Here is a 15,883-nt window from a genome sequence, read left to right as displayed (position 1 = left end):
CTCTATGGAGATGGAGATTTCAAGTTCCAACAGGACTTGGCGCCTGCACACAGCGCAAAATCTACCCGTGCCTGGTTTACAGACCATGGTATTTCTGTTCTAAATTGGCCCGCCAACTCCCCTGACCTTAGCCCCATAGAAAATCTGTGGGGTATTGTGAAAAGGAAGATGCAGAATGCCAGACCCAAAAACGCAGAAGAGTTGAAGGCCACTATCAGAGCAACCTGGGCTCTCATAACACCTGAGCAGTGCCAGAAACTCATCGACTCCATGCCACGCCGCATTAACGCAGTAATTGAGGCAAAAGGAGCTCCAACCAAGTATTGAGTATTGTACATGCTCATATTTTTCATTTTCATACTTTTCAGTTGGCCAACATTTCTAAAAATCCCTTTTTTGTATTAGCCTTACACAATATTCTAATTTTGTGACACACGGAATTTTGGATTTTCATTTGTTGCCACTTCAAATCATCAAAATTAAATTAAATAAACATTTGAATGCATCAGCCTGTGTGCAATGAATAAATATAATGTACAAGTTACACCTTTTGAATGCAATTACTGAAATAAATCAAGTTTTTCAAAATATTCTAATTTACTGGCTTTTACCTGTATGTCTTTATTATGCATTCTAAAGTGTAAATAAACATTAGCAAAAGTCAACTAACGATGGAGTGAATAGAAATCGCTCTCTTCTGCCTATAAAGCACTCTAGAAACATCCAAACACCTCCATCACTGTAATTATATGATATGCAAAGTAGTAACATTAATAAAAACATGTAATATATACATGATGTAAGTATGTATGTAATGTAATAACATTTATTATAACATGTAATATTTACATGACGTAAGTATTGAGTGTATTGAGTAGTATCTAGTAAAATTCATAATAACATGTAATATATACGTGATGTAAGTATATATGTCATGTAGTAACATTCATAATAACATGTACTATATACATGATGTAAGTATATATGTAATGTAGTGACATTCATAATAACATGTAATATATACATGATGTAAGTATATATGTCATGTAGTGACATTCATAATAACATGTAATATATACATGATGTAAGTATATATGTCATGTAGTAACATTTATAATAACATGTAATATATACATGATGTAAGTATATATGTCATGTAGTAGCATTCATAATAACATGTAATATATACATGATGTAAGTATATATGTCATGTAGTAACATTCATAATAAAATGTAATATATACATGATGTAAGTATATATGTCATGTAGTAACATTCATAATAACATGTCATATATACATGATGTAAGTATAAATGTCATGTAGTAACATTCATGATAACATGTCATATATACATGATGTAAGTATATATGTCATGTAGTAACATTCATAATAACATATAATATATACATGATGTAAGTATAAATGTCATGTAGTAACATTCATAATAACATGTCATATATACATGATGTAAGTATATATGTCATGTAGTAACATTCATAATAACATGTAATATATACATGATGTAAGTATATATGTCATGTAGTAACATTCATAATAACATGTAATATATACATGATGTAAGTATATATGTCATGTAGTAACATTCATAATAACATGTCATATATACATGATGTAAGTATAAATGTCATGTAGTAACATTCATAATAACATGTAATATATACATGATGTAAGTATATATGTCATGTAGTAACATTCATAATAACATGTCATATATATATTATGTAAGTGTATATGTTATGTAGTAACATTCATAATAACATGTAATATAAACATGATTTAAGTATATGTCATGTAGTAACATTCATAATAACATGTAATATAAACATGATGTAAGTATATATGTCATGTAGTAACATTCATAATAACATGTAATATATACATGATGTAAGTATATATGTCATGTAGTAACATTCATAATAACATGTAATATATACATGATGTAAGCATATATATGTCATGTAGTAACATTTATAATAACATGTAATATATACATGATGTAAGTATATATGTCATGTAGTAACATTTATAATAACATGTAATATATACATGATGTAAGTATATATGTCATGTAGTAGCATTCATAATAACATGTAATATATACATGATGTAAGTATAAATGTCATGTAGTAACATTCATAATAACATGTAATATATACATGATGTAAGTATATATGTAATGTAATAACATTTATTATAACATGTAATATTTACATGACGTAAGTATTGAGTGTATTGAGTAGTATCTAGTAAAATTCATAATAACATGTAATATATACATGATGTAAGTATATATGTCATGTAGTAACATTCATAATAACATGTACTATATACATGATGTAAGTATATATGTCATGTAGTAACATTCATAATAACATGTAATATATACATGATGTAAGTATGTATGTAATGTAATAACATTTATTATAACATGTAATATTTACATGACGTAAGTATTGAGTGTATTGAGTAGTATCTAGTCAAATTCATAATAACATGTAATATATACATGATGTAAGTATATATGTCATGTAGTAACATTCATAATAACATGTACTATATACATGATGTAAGTATATATGTAATGTAGTAACATTCATAATAACATGTAATATATACATGATGTAAGTATATGTCATGTAGTAACATTCATAATAACATGTAATATATACATGATGTAAGTATATATGTCATGTAGTAACATTCATAATAACATGTAATATATACATGATGTAAGTATAAATGTCATGTAGTAACATTCATAATAACATGTAATATATACATGATGTAAGTATATATGTCATGTAGTAACATTCATAATAACATGTAATATATACATGATGTAAGTATATATGTCATGTAGTAACATTCATAATAACATGTAATATATACATGATGTAAGTATATATATGTCATGTAGTAACATTTATAATAACATGTAATATATACATGATGTAAGTATATATGTCATGTAGTAACATTTATAATAACATGTAATATATACATGATGTAAGTATATATGTCATGTAGTAGCATTCATAATAACATGTAATATATACATGATGTAAGTATATATGTCATGTAGTAACATTCATAATAACATGTAATATATACATGATGTAAGTATATATGTCATGTAGTAACATTCATAATAACATGTAATATATACATCATGTAAGTATATATGTCATGTAGTAACATTCATAATAACATGTAATATATACATGATGTAAGTATAAATGTCATGTAGTAACATTCATAATAACATGTAATATATACATGATGTAAGTATATATGTCATGTAGTAACATTCATAATAACATGTAATATATACATGATGTAAGTATATATGTCATGTAGTAACATTCATAATAACATGTAATATATACATTATGTAAGTATATATGTCATGTAGTAACATTTATAATAACATGTAATATATACATGATGTAAGTATATATGTCATGTAGTAACATTTATAATAACATGTAATATATACATGATGTAAGTATATATGTCATGTAGTAGCATTCATAATAACATGTAATATATACATGATGTAAGTATATATGTCATGTAGTAACATTCATAATAACATGTAATATATACATGATGTAAGTATATATGTCATGTAGTAACATTCATAATAACATGTAATATATACATGATGTAAGTATATATGTCATGTAGTAACATTCATAATAACATGTAATATATACATGATGTAAGTATAAATGTCATGTAGTAACATTCATAATAACATGTCATATATACATGATGTAAGTATATATGTCATGTAGTAACATTCATAATAACATGTAATATATACATGATGTAAGTATAAATGTCATGTAGTAACATTCATAATAACATGTCATATATACATGATGTAAGTATATATGTCATGTAGTAACATTCATAATAACATGTAATATATACATGATGTAAGTATATATGTCATGTAGTAACATTCATAATAACATGTCATATATACATGATGTAAGTATAAATGTCATGTAGTAACATTCATAATAACATGTAATATATACATTATGTAAGTGTATATGTCATGTAGTAACATTCATAATAACATGTAATATAAACATGATTTAAGTATACATGTCATGTAGTAACATTCATAATAACATGTATTATAAACATGATGTAAGTATATACAGGTAAAAGCCAGTAAATTAGAATATTTTGAAAAACTTGATTTATTTCAGTAATTGCATTCAAAAGGTGTAACTTGTACATTATATTTATTCATTGCACACAGACTGATGCATTCAAATGTTTATTTCATTTAGTTTTGATGATTTGAAGTGGCAGGCAACAAATGAAAATCCAAAATTCTGTGTGTCACAAAATTAGAATATTACTTAAGGCTAATACAAAAAAGGGATTTTTAGAAATGTTGGCCAACTGAAAAGTATGAAAATGAAAAATATGAGCATGTACAATACTCAATACTTGGTTGGAGCTCCTTTTGCCTCAATTACTGCGTTAATGCGGCGTAGCATGGAGTCGATGAGTTTCTGGCACTGCTCAGGTGTTATGAGAGCCCAGGTTGCTCTGATAGTGGCCTTCAATTCTTCTGCGTTTTTGGGTCTGGCATTCTGCATCTTCCTTTTCACAATACCCCACAGATTTTCTATGGGGCTAAGGTCAGGGGAGTTGGCGGGCCAATTTAGAACAGAAATACCATGGTCCGTAAACCAGGCACGGGTAGATTTTGCGCTGTGTGCAGGCGCCAAGTCCTGTTGGAACTTGAAATCTCCATCTCCATAGAGCAGGTCAGCAGCAGGAAGCATGAAGTGCTCTAAAACTTGCTGGTAGACAGCTGCGTTGACCCTGGATCTCAGGAAACAGAGTGGACCGACACCAGCTGGACTGCTGCTGAGTGGTCCAAAGTCATGTTTTCTGACGAAAGCAAATTTTGCATTTCCTTTGGAAATCGAGGTCCCAGAGTCTGGAGGAAGACAGGAGAGGCACAGGATCCACGTTGCCTGAAGTCTAGTGTAAAGTTTCCACCATCAGTGATGGTTTGGGGTGCCATGTCATCTGCTGGTGTCGGTCCACTCTGTTTCCTGAGATCCAGGGTCAACGCAGCCGTCTACCAGCAAGTTTTAGAGCACTTCATGCTTCCTGCTGCTGACCTGCTCTATGGAGATGGAGATTTCAAGTTCCAACAGGACTTGGCGCCTGCACACAGCGCAAAATCTACCCGTGCCTGGTTTACGGACCATGGTATTTCTGTTCTAAATTGGCCCGCCAACTCCCCTGACCTTAGCCCCATAGAAAATCTGTGGGGTATTGTGAAAAGGAAGATGCAGAATGCCAGACCCAAAAACGCAGAAGAGTTGAAGGCCACTATCAGAGCAACCTGGGCTCTCATAACACCTGAGCAGTGCCAGAAACTCATCGACTCCATGCCACGCCGCATTAACGCAGTAATTGAGGCAAAAGGAGCTCCAACCAAGTATTGAGTATTGTACATGCTCATATTTTTCATTTTCATACTTTTCAGTTGGCCAACATTTCTAAAAATCCCTTTTTTGTATTAGCCTTAAGTAATATTCTAATTTTGTGACACACGGAATTTTGGATTTTCATTTGTTGCCACTTCAAATCATCAAAATTAAATGAAATAAACATTTGAATGCATCAGTCTGTGTGCAATGAATAAATATAATGTACAAGTTACACCTTTTGAATGCAATTACTGAAATAAATCAAGTTTTTCAAAATATTCTAATTTACTGGCTTTTACCTGTATGTCATGTAGTAACATTCATAATAACATGTAATATATACATGATGTAAGTATATATGTCATGTAGTAACATTCATAATAGCATGTCATATATACATGATGTAAGTATACATATATATATATATATATATATATATATATATATATATATATATATATATATATATATATATATATATATATATGTATATATATATATATATATATATATATAAACAAACCCTGTTTCCATATGAGTTGGGAAATGGTGTTAGATGTAAATATAAACGGAATACAATGATTTGTAAATCCTTTTCAAGCCATATTCAGTTGAATATGCTACAAAGACAACATATTTGATGTTCAAACTCATAAACATTTTTTTTTGTGCAAATAATCATTAACTTTAGAATTTGATGGCAGCAACACGTGGCAAAGAAGTTGGGAAAGGTGGCAAAAAATACTGATAAAGTTGAGGAATGCTCATCAAACACTTATTTGGAACATCCCACAGGTGTCCAGGTTAATTGGGAACAGGTGGGTGCCATGATTGGGTACAAAAGTAGATTCCATGAAATGCTCAGTCATTCACAAACAAGGATGGGGCGAGGGTCACCACTTTGTCAACAAATGCATGAGCAAATTGTTGAACAGTTTAAGAAAAACCTTTCTCAACCAGCTATTGAAAGGAATTTAGGGATTTCACCATCTACGCTCCATAATATCATCAAAGAGTTCAGAGAATCTGGAGAAATCACTGCACGTAAGCAGCTAAGCCCGTGACCTTCCATCCCTCAGGCTGTACTGCATCAACAAGCGACATCAGTGTGTAAAGGATATCACCACATGGGCTCAGGAACACTTCAGAAACCCACTGTCAGTAACTACAGTTGGTCGCTACATCTGTAAGTGCAAGTTAAAACTCTCCTATGCAAGGCGAAAACTGTTTATCAACAACACCCAGAAACGCAGTCGGCTTCGCTGGGCCTGAGCTCATCCAAGATGGACTGATACAAAGTGGAAAAGTGTTCTGTGGTCTGACGAGTCCACATTTCAAATTGTTTTTGGAAACTGTGGACCAAAGAGTAAAAGAACCATCATGTTCTAGGGTGAAAGTGTAAAAGGCAGCATGTGTGATGGTATGGGGGTGTATTAGTGGCCAAGACATGGGTAACTTACACATCTGTGAAGGCACCATTAATGCTGAAAGGTACATACAGCTTTTGGAGCAACATATGTTGCCATCCAAGCAACGTTACCATGGACGCCACTGCTTATTTCAGCAAGACAATGCCAAGCCACGTGTTACATCAACGTGGCTTCATCGTAAAAGAGTGCGGGTACTAGACTGGCCTGCCTGTAGTCCAGACCTGTCTCCCATTGAAAATGTGTGGCACATTATGAAGCCTAAAATAGCACAATGGAGACCCCCGGACTGTTGAACAACTTAAGCTGTACATCAAGCAAGAATGGGAAAGAATTCCACTTCAAAAATGTGTCTCCTCAGTTCCCAAACCTTTACTGAGTGTTGTTAAAAGGAAAGGCCATGTAACACAGTGGTAAAAATGCCTTTTTTGCAATGTGTTGCTGCCATTACATTCTAAGTTCATGATTATTTGCAAAAAACAACAAAGTTTCTCAGTGTGAACATGAAATATCTTGTCTTTGCAGTCTATTCAATTGAATATAAGTTGAAAAGGATTTGTTGTATTCTCTTTTTATTTACCATTTACACAACGTGACAACTTCACTGCGTTTGGCTCTTTTGCAACTTGGTGTGAGATTAGTGGTGAGGAACCATCCCTGCGTTCAAACCAGTTCTGCCCCAGCTCACCATGTGTTCCACGTAGCCACCAGCTAAAATAAACACTGGCCTTCTAGAAGCAGAGTTTCTCCTCAAATGTCACAAGCTGCACGTCTTGTCACGCCAGCAGCAAGTCTTCCTCCCTCCACACAAGTCAGGGCTACAGCGACATTTGCAGACATCTTGCATGAGCGACCACAGGACATTACCATCAACACTCACAGCCGGCCATCCACAGCGTGTCTACGTTTTATGCTCGCACCGTCTCCATCCTTTGCTGACGTGGATGACCTCCGTCTGTGCCTCCGTCACGTTACATTCATGTGATAGAACATAAACGGGTTCTTTAAAGGTGTGTAAAGAGAAATCTTTGTCTTCCATCACCTTCAGTTTGATGACTTTATCATCAATGTGGGCTTAGTTAGCAGCAAATGTTTAATTGGAATAAGACCCAGACAGATGCCAGAGTGGACCTTTGTTACAGCGAATGAGAAGAAACTACCGGGACACAAGCCGATGAAGGATCGCCTCACACCGCTACTTTGTGCTAACGCTAGCTAGTAGCCACTAATCATTTATCACCAGTCTTCAACGCCACAAACATTATCTAACACAAGATAAAATGATTTATTTTTATTTTTATTATGGCAACATGGTGGTTAACGTTTCAGAGCGCACCAACATGACATGTGTGTGTGTGTGTGTGTGTGCTCTATGTATATATATATATATATATATAAACATTTATATATACACATTTTTATATATATATATATATATTTACTGAATACTGTAAATACACATATATATATATATATATATATGCATATATAAATACACACACACACACATATATATATATATATATATATATATATAAAATGTGTGTGTGTGTGTATTTATATATGTATAGTTATATATATATATATATATATATATATATATATATATACATACTGTATATATACACGTATATATATACACATATATATATATATATATATATATATAAATACACACACATATATATATATATATATATATATATATATATATACACACACACACACACACGCACACACACACACGCACACACACACATATATATACATATATATATATATATATATATATATATATATGCATATATTCAAATTGTGCAGTTTTATACTAAAATAGAGACGGTTGTCAAGGCTAAAACCAATTATTTGTTTACATTGATTCTTATAGGGAACCTCTCATTTTACGAGCCATGTTCTAGAACCAATTAAGTTCCCAAATCAAATCAAATGAAATTTCTTACAAAAAACATTTTGGAAATTATAAACGTCACAATGAAAGAAAGTATAGCAATCTCTTAAAACTTCTTTACTGTATTAATCAACTATGATGCCGTTGTTTTTATTAGACATGATTTATTTGTCATGTTTTATATACCTTGTATACAGGTTATTTGTCATGTTTTATATACTATGTATACAGTTTATTTGTCATGTTTTATATACTATGTATAGTTTGTCATGTTTTATATACTATGTATACAGTTTATTTGTCATGTTTTATATACTATGTAAACAGTTTGTCATGTTTTATATACTATGTAAACAGTTTGTCATGTTTTATATACTACGTATACAGTTTATTTGTCATGTTTTATATACTATGTAAACAGTTTGTCATGTTTTATATACTATGTATAGTTTATTTGTCATGTTTTATATACTATGTAAACAGTTTGTCATGTTTTATATACTATGTAAACAGTTTGTCATGTTTTATGTACTACGTATAGTCACACAGAGCAGATGCTCCTCTAAGTGCGAGGTAATGACTGGCAGATGAAGCATGCCTCATACATTTAATCAGACTGATTATCATTAACTAATTATACAGAGTAAATCACACAACTAATTAATTGACCATGACATCATTGGACACACCTGTAGAAGACACATCCAATATAAGAAGTGGGAAATGGTAAAGTGTTTCCAGCATTAAATCAATTAATTGGATTAGAAAAAGGCTTTAATTTGTATGTTGTTGCTTTGCTGAATGCTTTAATGACTGCAACTAACAACATCCTCACCACATGGATTCAAATGACTTTCCACGTGTCCTGATTTTTGTGTGGCTGGCCACGGAAATCGTAGATTTATTATTATTTTATTAAATGCACATATGGTAAAAGAGCAATTTTAATGATGCAGAAAAATATTTGGTTTATTTCAGCTATTTTCTCCAAAATACACAAAGAGGCTATAAAGTGTTGTTTTATCCGATGACTTGATTAATGGAAGATAGAGAGAGATTACTGGATGAGTAAAATAATGCAGCCTTATTTGCAGCTACTAAAAGACATATCAATAAAAATAGGATCCAAACAATTGTTGACTTAGTTTGTTCCAAAGAAAATGTGATGAACGCTGGCATCCGCCGCAAGTTAGCTAACCATCAAGCTAGCGTACTTGTTGTCGCCTGCGTTGTCTCTCCTAGCCACGATGTTGACACCTTTCCACTTTGATGCTACCGTATTTTCCGTAAGGTAAGGAAAGTTCGTTTTGCATAATATTGCCAAATAAAACACCAGATAATGTCTCCTAATAGGTGCCATTTTAGGGTCCTTATTCACACACCATAATAATACCGTATGTTGAAGCCGGTACGTCTGACTATGGTAGTCGTAATGCTCCCACAATCCATCAAAAATTTGTTTTTGCATAATATTGCCAAACAAAATGCCAGATAATATGTCTCCTAATACAGTAGGTGTCATTTTGGGGTCCATATACACACACCATAATAATACCATATGTTGAAGCATAGTGCGTCTGACTATGATAGTCGTAATGATCTGACAATCCATCAAAAAGTTGTTTTTGCATAATATTGCCAAACAAAACGCCAGATAATATGTCTCCTAATAGGTGTCATTTTGGGGTCCTTATACACACACCATAATAATACCATATGTTGAAGCACAGTACATCTGACTATGGTAGTCGTAATGCTGCGACAATCCATCAAGCGGTGTGGCTTTGTAGCTTACCAAAGTCGTACTAAAACATTTTGACCGATTTTTGAACGCCTTGTGGCACATATTCTCAATGAAACATTTAAAGTTTTGGTGTTGCTTGTTTACAAGTACTTGCTCGCGTCATTTATTGAACAGGCGTCAACCTGCAGTGCACACACATCTCTTATGTGTGACTGCCATCTACTGGTCACACTTATCATTACACCATGTACCAAATGAAAGTGCTTGGAGGTCGGCAAGCACAGGCAGCAGTAATACGTACATAAGGCGCACCGGATTATAAGGCACATTAAAGGAGTCACATTACTATTATGATGTTTTTTTCCACATTAAAAGACTTTCTTGTGGTCTACATAACATGTAATGGTGGATATTTGCTCAAAATTTTGCATGGATGATGTTTTACACATCATCTTCAAGTCACTTTCTGACAGTCTTCAATGGGTGGTTTTATATACGTGCCTCCACTTTGACAGCGTCTTCTTTCCGTCATCTTTTAGCGCTTCCAGTTAGAAGTGTACGCTACTTTATATTAGAAATGGCAACAGCGGAGGAGGAATGCGCCACAACAAGAGGGTAGAGGGAAAAGAAGGAGAGTATTGACTACAATGGGGAATGCGCACACATTTTCAGGACTTATGCAGATCCCAAATACACATCAGCAGGTACCAGAAGGTAATAAAAGTTGGTTTTGCATAATATTGCCAAACAAAACACCAAATAATGTCTCCTAATAGGTGCCATTTTGGGGTCCTTATACACACACCATAATAATACCGTATGTTGAAGCACAGTACGTCTGACTATGGTACCCATAATGCTCTGACAATCCATCAAAAAGGTTTTTTTGCATAAAATTGCCAAACAAAACGCCAGATAATATGTCTCCTAATAGGTGCCTTTTTGGGGTCCTTATACACACACCATAATAATACCTTATGTTGAAGCACAGTACGTCTTACTATGGTAGTCGTAATGCTCCGACAATCCATCAAAAAGTAGTTTTTGCATAATATTGCCAAACAAAATGCCTGATAATATGTCTCCTAATACAGTAGGTGTCATTTTGGGGTCCTTATACACACACCATAATAATACCATATGTTGAAGCACAGTACGTCTGACTATGGTAGTCGTAATGCTCCGACAATCCATCAAAGAGTTCTTTTTGCATAATATTACCAAATAAAATGCCAGATAATATGTCTCCTAATACAGTAGGTGTCATTTTGGGGTCCTTATGCACACACCATAATAATACCATATGTTGAAGCACAGTACGTCTGACTATGGTAGTCGTAATGCTCCGACAATCCATCAAAGAGTTGTTTTTGCATAATATTGCCAAATAAAATGCCAGATAATATGTCTCCTAATAGGTTCCACTTTGGGGTCCTTATACACACACCATAATAATACCGTATGTTGAAGCACAGTACGTCTGACTATGGTAGTCGTAATGCTCCGACAATCCATCAAAGAGTTGTTTTTGCATAATATTGCCAAATAAAATGCCAGATAATATGTCTCCTAATAGGTGTTATTTTGGGGTCCTTATGCACACACCATAATAATACCATATGTAGAAGCACAGTACGTCTGATTATGGTAGTCGTAATGCTCCGACAATCCATCAAAGAGTTGTTTTTGCATAATATTGCAAAATAAAATGCCAGATAATATGTCTCCTAATAGGTGCCACTTTGGGGTCCTTATACACACACCATAATAATATCATATGTTGAAGCACAGTACGTCTGACTATGGAAGTCGTAATGCTGCGACAATCCATCAAGCGGTGGGGCTTCGTAGCTTACCAAAGTCGTACTAAAACATTTTGACCGATTTTTGAGCGCCGTGTGTAATGTTCTATATTCTCAATTAAACTTTTGAAGTTTTGGTGTTGCTTGTTTAGGGGTACTTGTTAGTGTCATTTATTGAACAGGCACCAATCTACAGTCCACACGTATACCGGTCACACTTATCATTGCACCACATACCGAATAAAATTGCTTGGAGGTCGGTAAGCACAATCAGAATTATTCTGTACATAAGGTGCACCGGGTTATAACACGCACTGTCCATTTTTGTGAAAATTAAAGGATTTTAAGTGCACCTTTATGGTAACTACATCTGGATGATTACAATCAACAGTTGCAGAGTATTTATTAGTAACCAGTCAGAAGGTCTATTTTTGATGTAAACACAGGAAGTATATTACCTGAGGGGGCGTGGCTAAAGGCTAGAGTTGGCAAATGGGAAACTTTATTTGCATGCATGTTATAGACTTTATCAATGATACTAATGTGAGTAAATGATCTAGTAAACATCGTGTGCTACATTACATGCAAGTGTCTAAAAGGTTGGAAGATGAGAATAAATCTAAAATAAAATATAGTTTAGAAATGCACACAATTATTATCTAATTTCACCTATTTGGGTTAAAAATATTTTTTTCCAAAGCAGTAATTATAGTCTGCAAATGATGTGTTGTTGTTGAGTGTCGGTGCTGTCTAGAGCTGGGCAGAGCTAATTGCTTTGTAGATGTCGGGAACAGCGGGAGGCAGGGTGCAGGTAAAAAGGTATCTAATGCTAAAGGGGTGAGTACCCCTAAGAAAAGGCATTGAAGCTTACGGAAGGCTATGCAGAATCAAATTAAAACTGAACTGGCTGCAAAGTAAACAAAAACAGAATGCTGGACGACAGCAAAGACTTACTGTGGAGCAAAGACAATGTACATCCGAACATCACGATCAACAATGTCCCCACAATGTGCCTTGGCTCAAAAAAGGTTGAAAAACACTGCATTAGAATTTCTAGTCTCTCACCCCCACCCCCACATGTCAGTGTCCTCCACATGTCACCTACAGCTCCAGAGGAGGCAACGCCATCTTCTCACCGCATCTGAACCATCTGCCCATCACCATGGTGCGGGTGAAGCGCACCGTGGTGAGGAGCAACAAGCAGGAGGTTCTGACAGTTCTGTTGCTCACGTCACAGAATCCTCAGTCGTCCATGTGGGGACTGGAAGAAAACATGTTTCACACAATTCTAGCAGACCTCAGAACCGTGTGGTTTAGGTTCTAGGTGGACTAACCCTCACCCTAAGTTTCAGTTGTCCATGTTGGGACTGGAAGCAAACATGTTTCACACAATTCTAGCAGACCTCAGAACCGTGTGGTTCAGGTTCTAGGTGGACTAACCCTCACCCTAACCCTCAGTCGTCCATGTTGGGACTGGAAGCAAACATGTTTAACACAATTCTAGCAGACCTCAGAACCGTGTGGTTCAGGTTCTAGGTGGGCTATTCAGAGATGAGGATGTATTTGACAAAACGCGAGCAGTGGTTCGTGCATGGAGGATCTCTGCCGAGGATTCATTGACGCCCACAGAGCGGAGCAGTGTTACCAAGACCTTCATCCACCCAGTCTTGTATTATTTGTCTCCTTCAGGAAAAGGAGGGTAGGGTCTACATGGACTGGTCAAACTCTCTTCAGATCTGCACTCACCTAACATCTGGCTGAAGAGCAGCTGCTCCAGGTCTCCCAGCACCGTCACCACAAGCTCGGGGTCCACCTTCAGGAAGGCTTTGTCGCCTCCTTCCTCGCCCTGCCCCTTGGAGCCCGACTCGCCGGCTCCCGCTTTCCTGGTGGCGGTCTTGGCCTTGCTGGAGAGGATCTCGTCATCAGACCTGGGGTCCTCGGGGGCCTTGCTGAGGGGCTTCACCTCTGCGAACGGAGCCCGCGGTATCCGACTCTGCTTGGCGGGGGCCGAGGGGGCGGCCAGAGGGGCGAAGGGCTTGGGTTTTCCCTGGAAGAGGGAGTGCTCCGATTTGGAGAGGTTTCGAGAAAGCGGGGCGCCGCCTCCCGCCACCTTGGCCACGGGTTTGGCCGGCTTCCTCAGCCCGCCGTGCTTGGCCATGTCGTCGCACCACCTGGGCTCGTACAGGTGCAGCTTCTTCTCCGCGTCAGTCAGCACCGCCAGGTTGGTCATGGACCTCTGCTTGCGCAGGCTGGAGGCCACCGGGAGCCTGCCCTCGGAACTCCCCGCACGGTAGACCTTGAGTTCTCCCCGCTGGGCGCTCTGAGGCCCCCCGGGTTTGGCCCTCTTGGCCCCCAGGGCCTTGCCGTCCGCTTGGCCGTAGGCCTTGGAGCTCTCCATCGTGAGCGCTGCCCTCACACTCCCCAGCATGCCTCCTGCATCACAGCTAGCAGACCAGCGTCAGCAGGCAGGGAAGGAAAAAAAAAAAACAACAAAAAAAACGGTTCCTCGCCTCGACGGCACTCGCTGGTCTGCACAAAGAAATCCTGCAGGAAAAAAAGGTTTTCTCTTTGCAGAAATTCTCCAACCTCCTTCCTGCAGCTGTTGCCTCCACGCTTCCTTCCCTCGCGTCCTCCTTTCCTCCTCCCTTCCTCCTCGCTCCTCCTGCCGCGGGAGTGTGCGGCAGTCGAATGACAGCGGCGGCAGACGCAGTGACGCTCCCCTCCTCTTCCTCCTCCTCCTCTTCCTCCTCTGCTGCCTCCCTCCCTCCCCTCGCCTCTTCATGGGGTTTCTCTGCATTTGCACATTCTCACCTCTCCATGCAGAAGGAATATCTTCAGCAGCCACCAGCAGCAGTCCCTCTTCCCAGCAGCAATTGTCACGCCTTTGTTCTTCCCTCCCCCAACCTCCCTCTGCTGCCTTCACCGTCACAGGTGTTAGCTTATGTATTTATATTTATATCATGTCTGTCTATGAATACATTAATGATATGATCAATACGATCATCAACTATAAGATCATCTACATCTACTATATGATCATCTACATCTACTATATGATCATCTACATCAACTTTATGATCATCTACATCTACTTTATGATCATCTACATCAACTATATGATCATCTACATCTACTATATGATCATCTACATCTATTATATGTTCATCTACATCTACTATATGATCATCTACATCAACTATATGATCATCTACATCTACTATATGATCATCTACATCAACTATATGATCATCTACATCAACTATATGATCATCTACATCTACTATATGATCATCTACATCTACTATATGATCTTCTACATCTACTTTATGATCATCTACATCTACTATATGATCATCTACATCAACTATATGATTTGTCTGAATGGCTGGACAGGATAGATTTAAAATAAATAAATGTACATACATAAATAAGTATAAATATACATGTATTCATTGTCTTTACTACACTGGCAGAGTGTACATGACTCATGTGCTTCATGAATGAATG

At 36.1% G+C, this 15,883-nt stretch overlaps 1 protein-coding gene across 2 annotated transcripts in view; it reads right to left on the bottom strand.

Annotated features, from left to right (window-relative positions):
• Positions 1–15,096, bottom strand: part of nav1b (neuron navigator 1b) — a 98,648-nt gene extending 83,552 nt beyond the window's left edge. For both annotated transcript variants that reach the window (XM_061937202.1, XM_061937211.1), the window contains exon 1: positions 14,123–15,096. In XM_061937202.1, coding sequence (XP_061793186.1) covers positions 14,123–14,804 — 682 coding nt within the window. In that variant the 5' untranslated portion in view covers positions 14,805–15,096. The remainder of the gene's footprint in view (positions 1–14,122) is intronic.
• Positions 15,097–15,883: the final 787 nt, after the last annotated feature.

This window comes from Nerophis lumbriciformis, linkage group LG03, assembly GCF_033978685.3.
Source record: "Nerophis lumbriciformis linkage group LG03, RoL_Nlum_v2.1, whole genome shotgun sequence".
NCBI classification, from domain to species: domain Eukaryota; kingdom Metazoa; phylum Chordata; class Actinopteri; order Syngnathiformes; family Syngnathidae; genus Nerophis; species Nerophis lumbriciformis.
This window is presented reverse-complemented; position numbering and strand designations above follow the sequence as displayed.